The sequence below is a fragment of the Triturus cristatus genome, chromosome 1_1 (genome assembly GCF_964204655.1).
Source record: "Triturus cristatus chromosome 1_1, aTriCri1.1, whole genome shotgun sequence".
NCBI classification, from domain to species: domain Eukaryota; kingdom Metazoa; phylum Chordata; class Amphibia; order Caudata; family Salamandridae; genus Triturus; species Triturus cristatus.
The window spans coordinates 39,545,703-39,565,671 of NC_140579.1; the positions used below are offsets into that span (position 1 = coordinate 39,545,703).

At 51.1% G+C, this 19,969-nt stretch overlaps 1 protein-coding gene across 1 annotated transcript in view; it reads left to right on the plus strand.

The window, feature by feature from the left end:
• LOC146869292 (DLA class I histocompatibility antigen, A9/A9 alpha chain-like) overlaps positions 1-19,969 on the plus strand; it is a 145,265-nt gene that overhangs the window by 48,850 nt on the left and 76,446 nt on the right. Inside the window, exon 3 of the mRNA XM_085653720.1 lies at positions 16,350-16,622. Coding sequence (XP_085509846.1) covers positions 16,350-16,622 — 273 coding nt within the window. The remainder of the gene's footprint in view (positions 1-16,349; positions 16,623-19,969) is intronic.

A 19,969-nucleotide genomic window follows, 5' to 3' on the forward strand; every position in this document is an offset into this window, starting at 1 on the left:
TTTGCTGTGGTTTGGGCTCTGAAGAAGTTGAGGCCATACTTGTTTGGTACTCACTTCCTTGTTCAGACAGACCATAAGCCCCCCTTATGGCTAAAACAAATGAAGGGTGAAAATCCCAAACTGCTTAGGTGGTCCATTTCCCTACAGGGGATGGACTTTACAGTGAAACATAGACCTGGGAGTAACCATGCCAATGCAGATGGACTCTCTAGGTATTTCCACTTAGAACATGAAGACTCAACTGGTCAAGGTTAGTTTAATGTCCCTGTGTTGAGGGGGGGGGGGGGGGTTGTGTAGGAGAGTAGGATCTGCTTCACATGGGTACCCCCACTTTTTGCTGGTGTTTCACTTTTTTTTCGACCTTAGTCTGGCTGTGGCCCTGCTAATCAGGACCACAGCCTAGCTGCTTCCTCTCTAAAAGGGTTTCCATGTACATTAGGTACATATCTAAGTGGATTCTGGAGTGCCTTATAAGCCCCTTGTATATGGTATACTGTGTACCTAGGGCATAGGTACCTCAGAGGCCTACCAGGGGCTGCAGCATATATTATGCCACCCCTGGGAAGCACTCCACAATGACACCTCAGGTCTGCTACTGCATCCTGGGTAAGGGTGTGCTTGCACCCCTTACTGTGGTATAGGCTACCTGTTAGAAAACCCCGGGCAACCGAGGTTAGCAGTCACCCGGTTTTTCCCAACACACACTGTGGTAGCTTGGCTCGAGCGGTAAGGAAGGCACCGTGTTAAGCGTACGTCACACCCTCACAATAACCATGCGTTCATCCGTTCCAAAAATTTATGAAAATATCTCTGTGTTTATCTTGTTTTCTCTTAGTTGCAGGTTAAATAAATAATAACACACTTACAGTACACAAAGCTTCTTCTGTAAGAAGGGGTAGGTCAAATAAATAAGCTCAGATCATAAATAATCAATGAATAAATAGATGTGCATAAAATACATAGGCAAATAAATACTGCGAGGGAATAAATACTGTGAGACAATAAATACTGTGAGACAATAAATACTGTGAGACAATAAATAGGATAAATACAAAGAATACAATACTCTCAATAAATATAAGCCATCAGTACACTTTCAAATCAGGTCACATTTGTGAGGAACTATGGGTTGATTCGGCCCAATCACAGCTTGTGGTTATGTGGATGGCCTGAGGGTGTCTCACCTAGCTTGGATAAGGCTGAGGCTAAAACTGAGGTAGGTCAAGGGTAATCTAGGTATCTGGCTCTCCCAACCTACACAACCCCTCACACAGGTCACTGTATCAGTCTCAGTCCACCCCTTGCACTCCCAGGCTGGTCCTAACACCTCTCTAGCCCCTAGGATGGTCTCTTAGGGCTCCACAGGGCCTTAGGCGCCCTCTATTCCACTTACTGCCCTCTTTATGAACTTCCGACTCCGCCGGAGTCGTGTCGACGCCGAGAGGCGGTTCCGGTTCGATGTCGCTAGCCGGCCTCGGCTCGATGTCAGTTCCTGTTGACGCCGTGAGACGGTTCCGGATCGATGTCGGCGGTCGGCCTCGGCTCGATGTCAGTTCCTGTTGACGCCGTGAGGCGGTTCCGGATCGATGTCGGCGGTCGGCCTCGGCTCGATGTCAGTTCCCGGCGTCACAGGGTCACGATCTCCCTACTTCCGGGTGTCTCCGGAGTGCGACCTCCACTCCCGACCTCCGGTGCTCTTCTCTTCAGGGTCCGGCGACTCCGGAGTGCGATCTCCACTCCCGACCTCCGGTGCTCCTTTCCTCCGGTTCCGGCGACTCCGGAGTGCGATCTCCACTCCCGACCTCCGGTACGATTCTCCTTGGTCCCGGCGGCTCCGGAGTGCGATCTCCACTCCCGACCTCCGGTACGCTTCACCTCGGTCTCCGGCGACTCCGGAGGGCGGACTTCACTCCTCCGTCGACGCCGCACGCTCGACCTCAGGTGTCTTCCCTCCTCGACCTCTGGTACTCTCCACGACCTCCGTCGGCGCCCTCTCTCGACCTCTGGTGGCTCCGGGTAAGACGTCTGCTTTCCAGTCAGCGCCGCTTCTTCACCTCCGGCCCCAGGTCTCTAGGCTTCTCGACGTCGGACTCCAGGGAAACCAATAAACAGGTCAGGAACTTGCTGTTCTTCACTTCCAAGGCCTGTTCCGGCTGTTCAGGTCCTTGTGTTGGTTCTTCTTGATTTTATCCCACACAGGGCTCCAGGCTGGGCTCAGTCAGTAGGGACTAGTATCAAGGGTGGGTTTATGGACCCCACTCCAGGCACAAGTTTCCACCCCTGCTGCCTCACTCCTTCCTCCTTCAGGTTTGTGCTGCTCTCCCTTCACCAGTCAGGTGCCAACTGCTGCCTTCCAACTGCCAACTGCCAACTGTCAACCTGAGATGGTTTCCCAACATTCCAAACCTGCCTCACACTGTCACAGGGTTCTAGAATGTTCTGGAAGGTACTAGTAGGTTCCAGTGATGTCACAGGTGACAATGGGTGGCCACCATTTTGTGTCTCAGGCCCTCAGGCAGAAGTTCCAGGGGTAGGGAAAATGGCTCCCTGACCCTGCATCAACACTAAAAAGTCTGGTGGTTCCCAAAAAGGAAAAATTCTAACAGGGTTTGAGGCAAAAGTGGGACAAAATAAATAATGATGAGGAGGGACCACCCAAAGGGCTGACAGGTCTAACACGCGTCCCCCCCAGCTGAAAGTGGGGAGAGCTACCCAACCCCTTGGGAGTTCTCATCACTAAGGCGGAAATACCTCGAGAGACCGTCTGCATTGGCGTGGTCCACTCCAGGCCGATGTTCCACCTGAAAGTCCATTCCCTGTAGGGAAATAGACCACCTTAGCAACTTGGGATTCTCCCCCTTCATCTGCATCAGCCAACGAAGGGGTCTGTGGTCGGTCTGAACCAGGAAGTGCGAGCCAAACAAGTACGGCCGCAACTTCTTCAGAGCCCATACCACTGCAAAGGCTTCACGCTCTATTGCACTCCACTTCTGTTCCCTGGGAAGTAGTCTCCGGGATAGGAAGACCACGGGTTGATCCAGACCCTCTTCATTAAGTTGCGATAATACTGCCCCAATGCCATGTTCCGATGCATCCGTCTGGACAATGAACTCCTTGGAAAAATCTGGGGCCCTTAAGACCGGGGCCTCGCACATGGCTTGCTTCAGTCTCACAAAGGCCTGCTGACAAGCCTCCGTCCAGACTACCCGTCGAGGTTGTTTCTTGGACGTGAGCTCCGTGAGGGGGGCCACAATGGTACCGTACCCCTTCACGAAACGACGGTAATATCCCGTGAGGCCCAGAAAAGCTCGGACCTCAGTCTGGGTCTTGGGGGGTTCCCAGGCCATGATAGCCTCGATTTTCGCCTGGAGGGGTTGCACCGCTCCCCTACCCCCCAAGTGTCCAAGGTACACTACCGACCCCTGCCCGATCTGGCATTTACTGGCCTTGATCGTCAATCCAGCTTGTCTCAGGGCCTGGAGAACAGCTTGCAGGTGACGCAAGTGATCCTCCCAGCTGTTACTGAAGACGGCTATGTCATCCAGGTAAGCAGCAGAGAAACTCTCCATTCCAGTGAGGATCTGGTTCACCAGACGCTGAAACGTGGCAGGTGCGTTCTTGAGCCCAAAGGGCATCACACAGAACTGGTAGTGGCCATTGGGCGTGGAGAAGGCTGACCTTTCCCTTGCTCCATCAGTCAGAGAGATCTGCCAGTACCCTGAAGTAAGGTCAAAGGTACTTAGATATTGGGCAGCTCCCAGCCGGTCAATCTATTCATCCGCCCTCGGGATCGGATGAGCATCAGTCTTGGTTACTGAGTTCAGTCCCCGGTAGTCCACACAGAACCTCAGTTCCGGTTGGGCACCCGGTGGTGCAGCTTTTGGTACTAACACCACCGGACTGGACCAGGGGCTGCTGGAAGGTTCGATCACTCCTAGCTCCAGCATCTTAGTGACTTCACCGTGAATGCTGGCCTTCACCTTGTCCGACGTCCGGTAGATCTTGGACTTCACAGGTGGGCTGTCTCCTGTGTCCACATCATGGACGCACAGGTGAGTCCTACCCGGAACAAGGGAGAACAACGAAGAGTACTGTCCCAGGACCTGGCGGCAGTCCTCCCGCTGTTCAGGAGTTAGAGATGGGGAGAGAATCACTCCCTCCACCGACCCATCCTTCTCTTGAGACGCAAATAAGTCGGGGAGAGGCTCGCTTTCCACGTCCTCTGCTCCGTCAGTCACCATCATCAATATGACTTCGGGCCTCTCGTGGTGGGGTTTGAGGCGGTTGGCATGCAGCACCCGTAGGGGCTGGCGAGGGGTCTTAAGATCCACCAAGTAGGTAGCCTTACCCTTCTTCTCCAATACCTCAAAGGGTGCTGACCAGCGATCCTGGAGGGCGCTAAGCTCTCCTGGTTCGATCACCCACACCTTCTGGCCAGGCTCCAACTCCACCGGGTGAACGTTGTGGTCATACCACGCCTTCATTACTGCTTGGCTGGCTTCCAAGTTGTCAGAAGCTTGCTTCCACAACTTAGCCATTTGGCTCCGGAAGGCCAGCATGTAGCTCACCACATCCTGGGGAAGCTTTCTGGGAGTTCTTTCCCATCCGTCTCTCACCAGGCTGAGAGGTCCACGCACAGGGTGCCCATACAAAAGCTCGAAGGGGCTGAAGCCCACTCCCTTCTGTGGCACTTCCCTGTAGGAAAATAATAGACAGGGTAGGAGGACGTCCCATTTCCTCCGCAGGGTTTCAGGCAGACTTCTGATCATGCCTTTCAAGGTTGAACCTCTCCACCAGACCATTGGTCTGGGGGTGGTAAGGAGTGGTGAACCGGTATGTCACTCCACACTCCTTCCACATTGCCCGCATGTACGCTGACATGAAGTTGGTCCCCCTGTCGGACACAACCTCCTTGGGAAAACCCACTCGGGTAAAGATTCCCATCAGGGCCCTAGCCACAACAGGTGCGGTAATGGTCCTCAGAGGTATTGCCTCTGGGTACCGTGTGGCATGATCCACCAGAACCAGGATAAACCTGTGACCAGCTGTAGTAGGTGGATCTAACGGACCCACAATGTCGATGCCCACCCTTTCAAAGGGGGTGCTAACGACAGGAAGTGGTTCCAGGGGAGCTTTCAGCTTCACCCCTGTTTTCCCACTGGCTTGGCAAGACACACATGTCCGGCAGTAGGTGTCGGACGACACTTTCATTTGAGGCCAATAAAAGTGTGGGACAAGATGGGTGAAGGTCTTGTCTTGCCCCAGGTGTCCTGCCAAGGGGATCTCGTGAGCCAACTCCAGTAGGAAGGCTCGGTAACGTTGAGGGACTACTAAGGCTCGTGACGATCCATGTAGGGGTGCCTTGGGTTAACTGTAGAGGAGGCCATCCTCCCAGTAAACGTTGTAGTTCCCCTCAACGTTCCCTGCTGCCTGGGCTTCGGCCTGACGCCTCAGTCCCTCAAGGGTAGGGCACTCCCTCTGGCCCTTGCAGAATTCCTCCCTGGTCGGCCCTCCCTCCACGTGCCACTCGGCCGGGATGGGTAGGTCCTCCAGTTTGGTAACATCCCCCACCGCGGACTCCTGGTCCACCACCTCCGGTGGCCTATCCGTCACACGGGGCGCGGATGCCGAGGCAGGCTCCCCCTGTCCTCGGTTCTTCCCTTGGTCGGCAGCTGGCTGGGCCTTTGTTCCAGGCTCCAGCCGAAACGAACTCCCTCTCCGGGTAGTCGCGGACCTTGTGCTAACACAGGCCCAGTCAGGTGTACCCAGCATCTCAGCATGAGTCCGGTATTCCACCTCCTTCCAAGCATTGTGCTCCATGTCATTCCCCAGCAGACAATCGACTGGCACGGCAGGGCTTACGGCAACTCGAAGTGAACCTGCAACCCCCTCCCATTCAAAGGGAACCTCGGCCACCAGATAGTGGCCTGTTCTGCCGTCAGCCATCGCGGCTGGGTGGAGTACATCGGGAATTACCTGCTCTGGAGACACCAGTTGGCTACGTACCATAGTCATACTGGCTCCTGTGTCTCTCAGAGCCTCCCCTCTTTGGCCGTTGATGGTGACCCACTGCCCATACTTTACGGTATTTGCGGGCACCTGGATCTTAGGAACCATCTCCCGTTCTCCCAGGGACACTAAAGTGACACCCGCCCACTCCCTTCCCTTAGTTAAGGGCATCTCCTCCCCGACCACTACACTAGCTACTCCGGGGGCCTTTCCTCCAATGGGAGGGGGTGGTCTTTTCGGGCACTTCGCATCTCCCTTATAGTGTCCGACGCCACCGCACTCGAAGCAATGGACAACCCTTGGCTGCTGACTCTGGCCAGGATTAGGGTTTCTGGGTGGGTTAGCCCTAGGGGTGAATCCTGTTCCCTTCCCTGGGAAACTATTTTGGGGGCCTTTGGAGAACTCCTTTTTCTTTTCCCCTCCCTCTTTCTTCTGGGGGGCGCCCTGTCCGGCCTTTTGAGTATCCCCTCCAGTCCCCCTTGTGGACACCCGGGTACTAGCCCAAATGTCCGCCTCCTCAGCAAGCTTCCGGGGACTGGTCAGCTTGCTATCCACCAGGTGTTGACGCAGTTCAGGGAAACATTTTTCGAGCAGGTGTTCCTTCAACATTAAATCAAACAACCCCTCGTAGTCCCTCACCTCACTGCCTTGAATCCAACCCTCTAATGCCTTCTTCGCATAATCCAGGAAATCCACCCAATTCTGTGTGCCCAGTTTGTGGCTACCCCGGAACTTCTGTCGGTACTTCTCGGGTGTTAGTCCAAACTTTCTTACGAGCGCCACTTTCATGGTGGGGTAGTGGGTCTGCTCATCCTGCTCTAGGGCCAGTAATGTATCCCTACCAGCTGGAGGCATGTATTTGTACAATCCCCCTCCCTAGTACTTCTCTGGAACCCCATGGGCCCTTAAAGAGACCTCATAGGCCGCTAGCCACTTGGCAATATCATCCCCTGCACTATAGCTAGCTACTATGTCTTTTGGCAGGTAGGGTTTGGGTTCCCTGGTGATTTCTTGGTCTTTGCTGCCACCATTAGGAACAGTTTGTGCCCCGACTCGTAAGATCTGGAGATCCATCTCCTTGAGCCTCAACTCGTGAGCCATCCTCCGTTCCTCCTTTTCTTTCTCCAGGTCCGCTAACTTCCATGTGAGCTGTCTTTTCTCCCTCCGGTCAGTTAACTCTGCTTCAGATAAGCCTCCGCTAGAGACAGTGCTGCCCTTCCTGGAAATGGTTCTGGGCCCCGCTACTAGGTTCCCCACCTCAGGTTGGTACAACCCGCCCCCTCGCTAACAGGCTCTCCATCTCTGTCCTCCTGCTCAGCCTTACTTTCCCGTCGTGCCTCCCACCAAGCCCTCAGGCTGGTCTGGAGCTCACCCTTCCTTGCACCTGGGGGACAATACACCCCCTCTCTCTCACAAAACTCTTTGAGTTGGGCCACAGTGTAAGCTTCCACATCTTCCAGCACAAACTCCATTTTGCCCACTCAGATTAGAAGACAGATGTTTACAGAAGCTATGCAGGGGGGTACCTTATATAATACCTCCTCCCACCACCAGAGTAAATTTGGAAAAAACAAAACTCAAAATTAGGAAGTCCGCTAACTCCCGGTGTAGGCCTATGGACTACCCACAGTTATTGTCGAGTGGACGCAAGCACAGCTCTATCCCACCGCTGAACACCAATTATGTTAGAAAACCCCGGGCAACCGAGGTTAGCAGTCACCCGGTTTTTCCCAACACACACTGTGGTAGCTTGGCTCGAGCGGTAAGGAAGGCACCGTGTTAAGCGTACGTCACACCCTCACAATAACCATGCGTTCATCCGTTCCAAAAACGACTCTACACCGTAAAAATTTATGAAAATATCTCTGTGTTTATCTTGTTTTCTCTTAGTTGCAGGTTAAATAAATAATAACACACTTACAGTACACAAAGCTTCTTCTGTAAGAAGGGGTAGGTCAAATAAATAAGCTCAGATCATAAATAATCAATGAATAAATAGATGTGCATAAAATACATAGGCAAATAAATACTGCGAGGGAATAAATACTGTGAGACAATAAATACTGTGAGACAATAAATACTGTGAGACAATAAATAGGATAAATACAAAGAATACAATACTCTCAATAAATATAAGCCATCAGTACACTTTCAAATCAGGTCACATTTGTGAGGAACTATGGGTTGATTCGGCCCAATCACAGCTTGTGATTATGTGGATGGCCTGAGGGTGTCTCACCTAGCTTGGATAAGGCTGAGGCTAAAACTGAGGTAGGTCAAGGGTAATCTAGGTATCTGGCTCTCCCAACCTACACAACCCCTCACACAGGTCACTGTATCAGTCTCAGTCCACCCCTGGCACTCCCAGGCTGGTCCTAACACCTCTCTAGCCCCTAGGATGGTCTCTTAGGGCTCCACAGGGCCTTAGGCGCCCTCTATTCCACTTACTGCCCTCTTTATGAACTTCCGACTCCGCCGGAGTCGTGTCGACGCCGAGAGGCGGTTCCGGTTCGATGTCGCTAGCCGGCCTCGGCTCGATGTCAGTTCCTGTTGACGCCGTGAGACGGTTCCGGATCGATGTCGGCGGTCGGCCTCGGCTCGATGTCAGTTCCTGTTGACGCCGTGAGGCGGTTCCGGATCGATGTCGGCGGTCGGCCTCGGCTCGATGTCAGTTCCCGGCGTCACAGGGTCACGATCTCCCTACTTCCGGGTGTCTCCGGAGTGCGACCTCCACTCCCGACCTCCGGTGCTCTTCTCTTCAGGGTCCGGCGACTCCGGAGTGCGATCTCCACTCCCGACCTCCGGTGCTCCTTTCCTCCGGTTCCGGCGACTCCGGAGTGCGATCTCCACTCCCGACCTCCGGTACGATTCTCCTTGGTCCCGGCAGCTCCGGAGTGCGATCTCCACTCCCGACCTCCGGTACGCTTCAACTCGGTCTCCGGCGACTCCGGAGGGCGGACTTCACTCCTCCGTCGACGCCGCACGCTCGACCTCAGGTGTCTTCCCTCCTCGACCTCTGGTACTCTCCACGACCTCCGTCGGCGCCCTCTCTCGACCTCTGGTGGCTCCGGGTAAGACGTCTGCTTTCCAGTCAGCGCCGCTTCTTCACCTCCGGCCCCAGGTCTCTAGGCTTCTCGACGTCGGACTCCAGGGAAACCAATAAACAGGTCAGGAACTTGCTGTTCTTCACTTCCAAGGCCTGTTCCGGCTGTTCAGGTCCTTGTGTTGGTTCTTCTTGATTTTATCCCACACAGGGCTCCAGGCTGGGCTCAGTCAGTAGGGACTAGTATCAAGGGTGGGTTTATGGACCCCACTCCAGGCACAAGTTTCCACCCCTGCTGCCTCACTCCTTCCTCCTTCAGGTTTGTGCTGCTCTCCCTTTACCAGTCAGGTGCCAACTGCTGCCTTCCAACTGCCAACTGCCAACTGTCAACCTGAGATGGTTTCCCAACATTCCAAACCTGCCTCACACTGTCACAGGGTTCTAGAATGTTCTGGAAGGTACTAGTAGGTTCCAGTGATGTCACAGGTGACAATGGGTGGCCACCATTTTGTGTCTCAGGCCCTCAGACAGAAGTTCCAGGGGTAGGGAAAATGGCTCCCTGACCCTGCATCAACACTAAAAGGTCTGGTGGTTCCCAAAAAGGAAAAATTCTAACAGGGTTTGAGGCAAAAGTGGGACAAAATAAAAAATGATGAGGAGGGACCACCCAAAGGGCTGACACAAAAAAACCTGTAAGCCACTCCTATGGCAGGCCTTGACAATCCTGAAAGCAGAGTGCTTGGTTTTATGTGAGAGGGTGCCCAAACATGAGCTGAGCCCCTCTGCAGCATTCGGAAATACTTCCTTATGGCTGTTCTGTGAGACAGCCATATCATATACTCTTAAGTGCATTTTAACCTCGCGGTAAATGCTAACTTTGGGATGGCTGCATCAAAACATGTCGTGTTTGGTGTCAAACGCTTTGGAATACTACCCCCCTCCCCCCGCCAGTCCTGGCGGCGGTGGTAGCATTCCACCCTTCTAGAGGGAGAGACATGTTCACACTGACTAAACCCGGTTAAAACTTTCTGAAGCCCTGGCATCACAAAATGGATGTCACTGCCACAGACACGGGTCTGGCCTCCTGCTGCTGAGGGAAACTCCGGCATTTGAGGCCTGGACAATAGGTTTCCTGTCACAGGGAGGTGTAACCACAGACAGGCAGATGTGTATTGGGGCAGGGTGGGTGCATTCAGAGAATGCTTTTGAGACACTGCCTGGCGCACACAAGGTGTCCCTGTGCATAGCCCAGTTCCATCCGGTTGCAGGGGCACTCAGCCCCTGCTCTGGCATGAAACTGGACAAAGGGGTGTAACCGCCCCCACCCCAGGTCCACCCACAGGTGGGGACTTAGAGTTAGTCCATCCCCTAAACTTAGTATAAGTATAGGAATCCAGTCCCTAGGACTTTAGATTACCCTGGACGAACCTCTGCAACATATATCCTGGACCTGCGACTTTCTATCATGACTAGAAGACGGAAGAAATCTCCCTTGGGGTCAAGGAGTGACTTCCCTGCTTGGCAGGCACCAAAGCAGCAACTGACCGGTCTGCAATTCTGAAGCTCCCGCCGGAAGCCGAAGTCTCTGCATCCCCAGATATGGATTTCCAGACTTCCCCGAGGCTACCCTGAGTCCAAAGCAAAGCTGAGGCCCGTGGCTGTCGTGGGTGACGTGGAACCGTGACCCCTGGACACCATGAACCTTTGCAGCAACACTATCTTCCTGGTCCTCCTCGAAGTTGTGCTTTGGGGTCAGAGTAGCCCCAGCCTTGAGCACCTCCTGCACCGAAAATTGTTGGCCTCCACTCCACGAGTGACCCGTGGGCCAGCTCCAAGTGCGACTGCTCGAGGCTCCTTCGCGATTGTTGGCTAGCAGGTCCCCACGAAAGCAACTCCTTTTCCGATTTGGTAATTCCTGGTTGCTCCAGACATGCCCTGACTTACCCTCGGTGGGTGAGTCCCTCAGACCTTGCTGGTCTGCACCGCAGTCCTTTCTCTGCATTCCTGTGACTTGCCGTTGCCATGGCTAGTTGGGTCCATTCTGGTCGCTAACACTGCAGCACTCGACAGACTTCGTGGGACAGCTCGAATCCGGCTCATAGACTTCGTCGACGCCTCCTGGAGCTCGTGGCTGAAGAGTCAAGACACCCATCAACTCACCTGAAGCACCCGACATCTGTAGGTATTGGTCCATCCTGCCCTAGGTCACTGGCAAGTGACCCAGACTCTGTCCCCTCTGCTTTCAGGTTCCTTACATCCTAGATCCAGGCTTGGATCTCTCCAGACACTTCTCTTCACGGCAGCAGCAGTTCTTTGCAGGCTTCCATTGAAATCGACGACCCAACCCGACACCAAAAGACACCTATGCACCCGGCTTCCCTGGGTGAGGTAACTCGAATACTCCGGTGCTCTCGTGGGTGCTAGCCCTAGAACTTCTTAAGTCCAAAAGGGTTTGGTCCTGACTCGATTAGAAGTGTCCCTAATCTTTAAAATTCCAACCGCGACATTGCCCATAGAAGATAATAGAAACCCGCGATTGTGTTTCCACACTGCATACAGCTCCCGTGGGTCCCCTGTGTCACTACCTTGGGTGGTTCCTTGGGGTCCCAGCGATTCCAGAGGCAATAGGCCTAGTGCCTATTTCAGTCATGGTTCTTATACCACTTTTTTAGTATATGGTTTGGTACGGCCCTAGGGCCCAAACGTGTATTTGTGCTTTTACTGATGCTTGATCACTTGTAACTTTAGTACTTCAAACTCCAGTCTCATAAATAGACTAGAGGGGTGTGTTTGAAACTAAATACATATATTTTGAATATATACCTGGTGTTGTTGTCTTTTCATTTGATCATTCAAGAGATTATAGACTGGTAAAACAAGCTGCTTTACATTCCTTCAAGACTTAGCCTGAAGGCTGCTCTCCATAGCTACCACTAGGATAGCTTTCATATAAGGTTGTCTTTAACCATTTACTATAAGGGGTTGTTTGGACTGATACAAGGTGCCCACTAGAACTAGTGGACAGCATATATCAGGCTACCTTCTCACGGTAGTGCTGTGCAGCACTCATGTCGTTGCATGTGGGTGCAGTTTGTATGTCTGCCGGTGGATAGTACAACGCATGAAAGGCTCAGCGTTCCATTTTGGGAGCAGGGCTGACTGGAGGAGCATGGGGAGGTAGAGGAGTTCCCCCAGATAGGTTTGTGGATTGCTGCGTTCTTGAGAGGTTGGCGGGACACACACTGGAGGAAGGAAGAGCCAGGCTCTTCTTTGAACTTCACGGGTGCTCTTTGATTCTAAGAGGGTCCTGGGCATATCTGAGAAAGGAGATTGAACTAATAAAAGAATCATAAAGACTTTTGTGCCCTTTTTGTAACCTCTTCATGCACATAACACTGTGGCTGACATCCAGTGTGAAACTCTAGCAACTTCCCTCTGTGACCAACTGTCTTCTGGAGGAAGGGCAGGACAGAGGAGTGTTCACTACAAAAGGAAGCAGACTTGGACACTAAAGTACATTTTATGCCTGTAAATGGACTTTAAGAAGGGAATCTTGACTCCCCCCTAAATTGGCAACTGGTGTCAAGCAGCCAGTCAGGCTGTATGTGGAGGAGGAGAATCTCTGCAGGACTTCTACTCGTGGACCACGACTGAGTGATACATTCTGCCAGTCTCCCAGCAGGTTAAGGGGACATCACCCAGGGAAATCCAAGGCCACCTGCCCTTGAGTCTGGAGCACCAGTGCCTGCCTATTTGCCAAGATCAGCATGCCCGGTCAGGAAGAGGAGAGCGCTTGGAGGGAATGAGATCCAGTGGGGTATCCTGGTGAGTGGATTCTTATAGCGAGGTGTGAGGAAGCATCTCCTGCACCAATCAAGGCATCCCGCATGTGCAGATTCAGTCAGGGACCCCATATACGATAGGGGACCGTCGTGAAGTTAGCTGCTGCAAAGTGCTGTATGCCGATTGAATTGTTGCCCATGTTTGGAGTACCACCTGGTGACTCTGTATGCCAGAAGGGGGCACCGTGAATGGAGAGTGCTGCTGTGCCGATCGCTCGTCACCTGTGTGCAGAGTACACGTTGGGGACCCTGTATGCCAAGGGGGCTGCCATGAAGAACAAGGATCATCACCTGGTGTTGCCGATGCCAAGCGGATCACCATGTGATCTGCGATTGGTGAGCCCCGACACAGGTACTGGAACCCAGCTGATCATTCTCCCATCTGCGGCCTGGCTCAGAGGAACTTGCCGTCCGATCAGAAGGTGCGCTGCAGACAATCAGCTGTTGTTCGGGTGAAGCCAGGAAGACGGCTCACCACCTGTAGCCACTGCAGACCACTGAGTGACGAACGCTTCTGGGGACTCTGGAAGCGTGACCCCAGGGAGTGGGTAAGACTGATCATAGGGGCCATGGCCCTAAGCGAACTTGTTCGGCTGCACTGCGCTGTAGGCTCGGGGACACATTAGTCTTCTGAAAAGTTGCAGTTGGACTACTGAGACTCGAACCTCTAGTGGGGCTTATCCTGAATGTCACCTCAAGTCAATGTGGAATAGCCACTGCTAATAGAGTAGGAAGTGAGACTCTGGATCTGCCTATTTAACACTAGAGTACTGTCCTATATAAGGAGTATAATTATTTGTGTGTGCCATATTTAGCTCATAAAAGCAGCTATTTGACCGGAGAGTCATATTACTGCTGCAGCACGTATTTTGATTTGCAAGCTTGTGTATACCCCTGCATCTACCTCCCCACCTCAAGAAGGAGGGGAGGGGAGGTAGATCCCAGGGTCTGCACCCTTGGACTGTTCAACCTACACTACTACTGGGAGTAAAGCTCTGAAGGGGTACTAGACCCAGTTGCTTGAGATCAATAGTAGCCGGGCCTGGGACATCAGGAGTAAAAGGTGTTGGAGGGAAGATTTATTAAGGGTCAAGGGGCCAGGGAGCTGTGCACAGAGCCCCTGGAGCCTTCACAGAGTGAGCGAGGGAGTGAGTTAGGGACTAAAGGGGCACCTTAATTTGAGCCGGGGTGTCTGGGAATAAAGCTCTGAAGGGGTACTAGACCCAGTTGCTTGAGATCAATAGTAGCCGGGCCTGGGACATCAGGAGTAAAAGGTGTTGGAGGGAAGATTTATTAAGGGTCAAGGGGCCAGGGAGCTGTGCACAGAGCCCCTGGAGCCTTCACAGAGTGAGCGAGGGAGTGAGTTAGGGACTAAAGGGGCACCTTAATTTGAGCCGGGGTGTCTGGGAACGCTCGCTCTAAAAATGAAGGAAATAGATATGTGAGCCATGGAAACTAAGGCTGAAAGTTTAACAGATTTATTTAGAAGGTGCAACTTCAAGTTACACCAAGGAAAATGTTCTCAGAATGCAAAATACCTAGGAACACTCACGTTTACCCAAGAGTGAGCAATCCTGCAATTACAATACAAAAATTTTAAATGCAAAAGTGAAGAGAACATGACATTTCATATAGGTAAAATAGGTAAAATAGAACAAGATACTTTAAGCAAAGCAGAGCAAGACACTTTAAGCAAGAAAAGACAAGAGCTCTTAGCTCTTGGGGAAAAACCTGCACAGCCTGTTTCCTACATACAGACAGCGAGGTAGTCCACAGAGGATTGTGTGAGCTCCCCTTTTATTTGATTTTTAGGCTATGAGAAGCGCCTACAATAACGTCATCTCACGCCACTTCTACCTCATCACTTACAGTATGGTTCTAATATTTTACCATACATGGTGACGCCCTTTCCAGTAACTGAGGTACGTGAGCTAGGTGTAGTTCATTTCTCAGGCAACGCACTTGCCGTAAATTGCATGTGCAAGCAGAAAAATGGGTATTGTACGGGAATTCTATATATACATGTATAAATCTCCTGTGTTCTTTAGCTTGACACATCTGCGGTGGCCACTTCCTTAAAATATGTACCAGCCCAGGATGCGGCCAATTGTATGTCGAAAGACCAGGGGGATGTTGAACTTTGAGATAGTGAACTGAGCACACGGGTAGGGTGGGGTCTCTTAGTTTGGAGCTGGAGGCCTCACAGAAAGAGGAGCTGGATATGATTTGGGTCAGACCTGCCTCCAGCCTGCTATACAGTAAAATGGCAGAAATATGGTCAACTTAACAAAGAGGCCTACATATTGAACAGAAGGGCCTACACAGGAGTTTCATGCTGGCTGAGTGGTAGGGATGTCCCAGGGTATTTGTCATATAGTAACACAGGACCAGCTGGTCAATTTAATACGGCCTACAAATTAGACTGGCAGGGCAAGGACAAGGGTCTCATACCTCAGGTGTGGACAGACCGGGCCTGGGGCCCCCTATGATATAAAATCTACCCTCTCTCAAAGGCCTTAACCACCACGGTTGGGCCCAGTGGCTCCTGCTTGCCCAGTGGCCCTCTGAAAAGGGTTTTGACAGGAGGTGAGTGACAGTGTGGGATTAAAGCAACCAGACTGGTGGTGAGTGGCACTGGTGGGGGCGGGGCAACCTAACTGGGGTCTCTGGAATGATGGCAACCAGACCAGGTGTGATTGACACCAGCGGGGGATTAGGTCAATCAGAATGGCGGTGATTGACACTGGGGGGGCCAGGGAAACTAAACTGGGGGTGAGATACACTGGCGATGGGGGTCAACTAGACCAGGGATGACTGACAAAGAAGAGGGTGGACCCTGGGGACGATGAGGGTAACCAGTCCTGGGGTGAGTGACACCAGTGGATGGGAGATGACACAAGAAGGAGGAAAGTGACACCCGCAGGAGTCACTGGAGTGATCACTGAAAGATGAGTGAACATGGTTGGGGGTGGGGTGTCAACCAGATTACCTAATTGAGGATTGAACAATACTGGTATCGAGAGACCTGTGGGGGGATGAGTGACACTGAGGGGGGGGGGGGAGTTTCACTAGGTCCATGAGAAGTGAGGTTGATGGGGAAAGGGCCACGGGAGAGTGATCAAAGAGGAGGAGCATCAACGCACCAGAATTGAAGAAGGACTGACCAAAGCTCTCCTCCCTGTGCCGCATGCTCCCTCAGACCCTCACTCTGCCTTGACTCTCTCCTGGGAGGTGACATCTATCCCTTTCCCACCCTCGCTCTGTCTTCTTTCTGCAGATGTCTGTCTGTCACTCTGCTCTCGTCAAGCCCTCACTCTGCCCACTCTCTCTTCTGGCCCTTATTCTCTCCGGGGGCCTCGCTATGCTCCGCTCCCCCTCAGGGCCTCATGCTCAGCCTTCGGACCCTCACTTTGCCCCCTCAGCTCCTCACTTGTCTATGCCTCTCTCCCCCTCAGGTCTCCACATTGTCCAGTGGATGTCCAGGTGTGAGCTTCATGAGGATGGCTCCATCTCGGGGGATTACCAGTTCGCCTTGGACAGCAACCACTTCCTCAGCTTCGACAAGGACAGACTGACCTTCACCGCGGCTATGGATGCGGCCAAGATCACACAAGACAGCTGGAACTCAAAGAGGATCATCCTAAAGCAAATGAGGAACTACCTGGAGGAGATGTGCATCAAGTACCTGAAGATATACCTGGAGTACGGAGCGGGCAGTCTGCAGAGAGGTGGGGATGAGTGATTATTTTGTGCTCATTGGCACGGAATACCGGTACCAGTAGCACCCCACTGCGCGGAGCTCATGGTGGAGGTTTGGAAGCAGTGTTGCTCTTGAGGTGTTGAGGTTTGTTTGCCGCCTCTGTGGTGTCCCGTCTGTACCTCTTTCCCGCACTCCAAACTCAGTGGAGGGAGGTTTGCTAACCCCACCCTCAGCCCCAGTGTGAGGTCCGTCTCCTTACCTCCCCTCCCCCATGCTGTTTCATTTTCGACTCTTCCCTGTCACCCCCATAGGTGCTAGAAGTAGGATGGGTGGGTTGACTGGGCGTTGAGGAGGCTGCAGCACCCCCAAAATAACTATACAGGAGCTCAGAAGGTGAATGAGCCATAAAGATGCCTTTACATTTGTTTTCATCTTATCACATTTGCAGTGCTCCAGAGACAGAGGTCAAATGTCGGTATGTGTCTTCCAACAAATTGCTGCCTATTCTTTTAAAAGGGAGGCTGATGTTTACTTTTCTTTCTCTGACCTCAATCTGAGAGTATTTTGTAAAGTGTTGTAAAGTGAACGATGTGACAATATTGCTGGTGTCAAAAGAAAGACTGTAGGATGTAATTTTTTTTCTAAAACACAGCACTATATAATTACCTGTACATGAACTCTGTACACATATTTCAGATCATACCAGCAGTTGGAAAAGCACAAATAAAGCACATTTTTAATTCCGAAGTGTGTTAATAACATAAAAACAAATCAATACACGTAGTCATGCTCACATGAAATATTCTCTGAAACCCAATTTCCACAAATTACAGTTTTATCAGTAAACCTGTACATGAAAATGTGAGGTCCAGTCTTGTATCCTGTGTCCCACTGCCCATCCACCACTTCTGGCCGGCATGCACTCCCTCCAGTATTACCCCCTCTGCCCTGGACTACCCCTGTTCCCTTGGACCAGCAGTGTGACGTACTCACCTACCACAAGGGGTGCAACTAGACCTGAACTTCATGGGGATAAAAGGTCAACCAATGGAGGTGGTGCTAAGACTTGAAACAATGGGAAGGAGCTATTACAAAAAAATTGAGATAAATTGTGCATTTTAAATCTATTGATAAAACCCAATACAATAATAACACAAATGTTTTAGTGCCGTTGCCAGTGTTTATAGGTTACTGACGGAGAGCTTTAAAAAGAGGAATGAGTGAAACAACCAAAATGCAGCTTCTGTAGATTCCAATCCTAAGCACTTTTGAACCTGTTTTTTTAGGTCGAGCCTAGCGTTGCAGCGCATGTGCTGCTCGCTTTGCTAGGCATGCAGTATTCAGTATAGCATGGAAGCTTTGTGAAAGCTCCGCCCACTCTCCGCCCATCTTTTTCATTGGCTTAGGTCCTAAATGCTGCCTTACGATTGGTTTTAGGCTTGTTAGTCCCTCCTCATGATGGCCATGTTGTCATTTGTATCCTTCCACGGTTACTGGCCCCTTTACTTAAAACACTATTTTATTCTCGTGCCCTCCAACCCCCACCGCCACCCCCGTTCGAGGCTTCTCCTCCACCCGCACTCCCGTTTCCAATGTAATAGGTCTCATGTAAATGCGAGTTCTATTGCATTGCAAATGCTTGTTCTAACTTATTTTAAGACAACACTTTTTTGCCAATTCTCCCAAAAATGTCTTCTGTGAAATGAGCTCATGAAATGTTTTCTGTTTCATCTTCTGAAATGCGCCGCTGTCTGACGGTATGTTTTCAGTCTGGATATTACGGCATTGCAATGCGTCCTTTTTTGAGGCCGCCCATATGTACCGGTCTCAGAACTTTGAGCTTGGTAGGTTAACTTGTGTGACGGCCAAGTCTTGTGGTTTGATTCCTAATGCCTCTTACATAGCTTCTGAAATTGAATAAATGAGTGCCAACCAGTATTCCCACCTGTTAATGACTCTGCCAGGAATCTACGGTATTCTAAATCAATACAAAATAGTTGCTGTCTCACAACACGTTAAGCAGTTCTCTTATGAGATGACCGAACTACATCCATGGAGGAAGCCACCAGGCCTAAAGTTCAGACAAAAAGGTGGTTGCATTGAAATAACTTTGCAACAAATGGAGTTCTAGCATACAAAGGACATATTAATTCCCTCAAGATCCATAATACATTAAAAGTGTGGCAATGTCATACAAAGAGGTCACTCCAACAGAAGTAGTGGCTCTTGGTAGCATATGTTACCATGTTTTATTTTTGTTCTTAAGCCCCAGCACATAAAGTGTGAAATCCACTAAAACAGTGATTCTTAACCTGTGGTCTGCAGACCCCTGGGGGTCCATGGCTCCTACTCAGGGGGGTACCCCGGCTGTCGTGCTGGCTTTATAGTTGTGCGACTGGTGCAGCCGCACTGGTCCCCAAGTTCAAGAGCACTTCACTTTAAAAATATTCGACGAGTTGCAGGCACTTGCTGTAGAGTTCTTTGAGTGACCTGCAATTATCAGGCAAAATGTCAAGTTAACCATGGTGATTAGTATACTTACTGGAGAGGTCTATCTTTTGATTCATCACAAAGAAAGGGTAAAAGTGCCTGCTGCAAAGCACAACATTTAACATGCAGATCCCAGATGTATATTTCATGTAGGTAGCCCAGTGGGTTAATGGTTTTGTCAGAGATCCTTTTATTACTTGCATAAAATACAATCCCGCTAATAAGGCACAGTAACCAGCATCAAAGAGCTGAACACAAACGACAATGCATTGGTTTAGAAACATATTGTTTTTTCTAAAGTCCTCCTGCAGACCTCAATTCCTATACACTGATTTACTCACTTGTATTATTCATTGTATGTGTATAGTGTGTGTGAGATGTAAAGCGCTCTGACACTCTATATTAGGAGGAGTAGCGCTGTTGAAAGAAATTAATTAAATATGAGAGCGGGCTATGAAGACATGAGGTGTCCCGTTGGTGGGTGGTAGTGAGGATATTCATGGAAAAGAAAGAAGTTGTGGGGGTGTCAACAAACATTGCTGCACCGGGTCCCATCAGCGCTAAAGCCAGCCCTGGATTCATAAAAGTATATATGTTATGTCTTGTTGATTTGTATAGCTATAGGGATATGTACTAATCCCCCAAGAGGGTATGCAGTCCCCTGTGCAATGTGTGTTGGTGTGTGGTTCCAAGGTGCTTATATGAAGAATTAGGTCTTCAGCTTCTTGTGTAACTCAATAAGTGAGGTGGAGGCTCTGAAGTGTTGTGGGAGGTCGTTCCATGTCTTGGGTTCGATGTAGGAGAATGAACGATCTCCAGTTTTGCTTTTGCGAATGCGGGGAATGTGTGCGAGTGAGAGTGAGGCAGAGCGTATGTGTCTGGCGG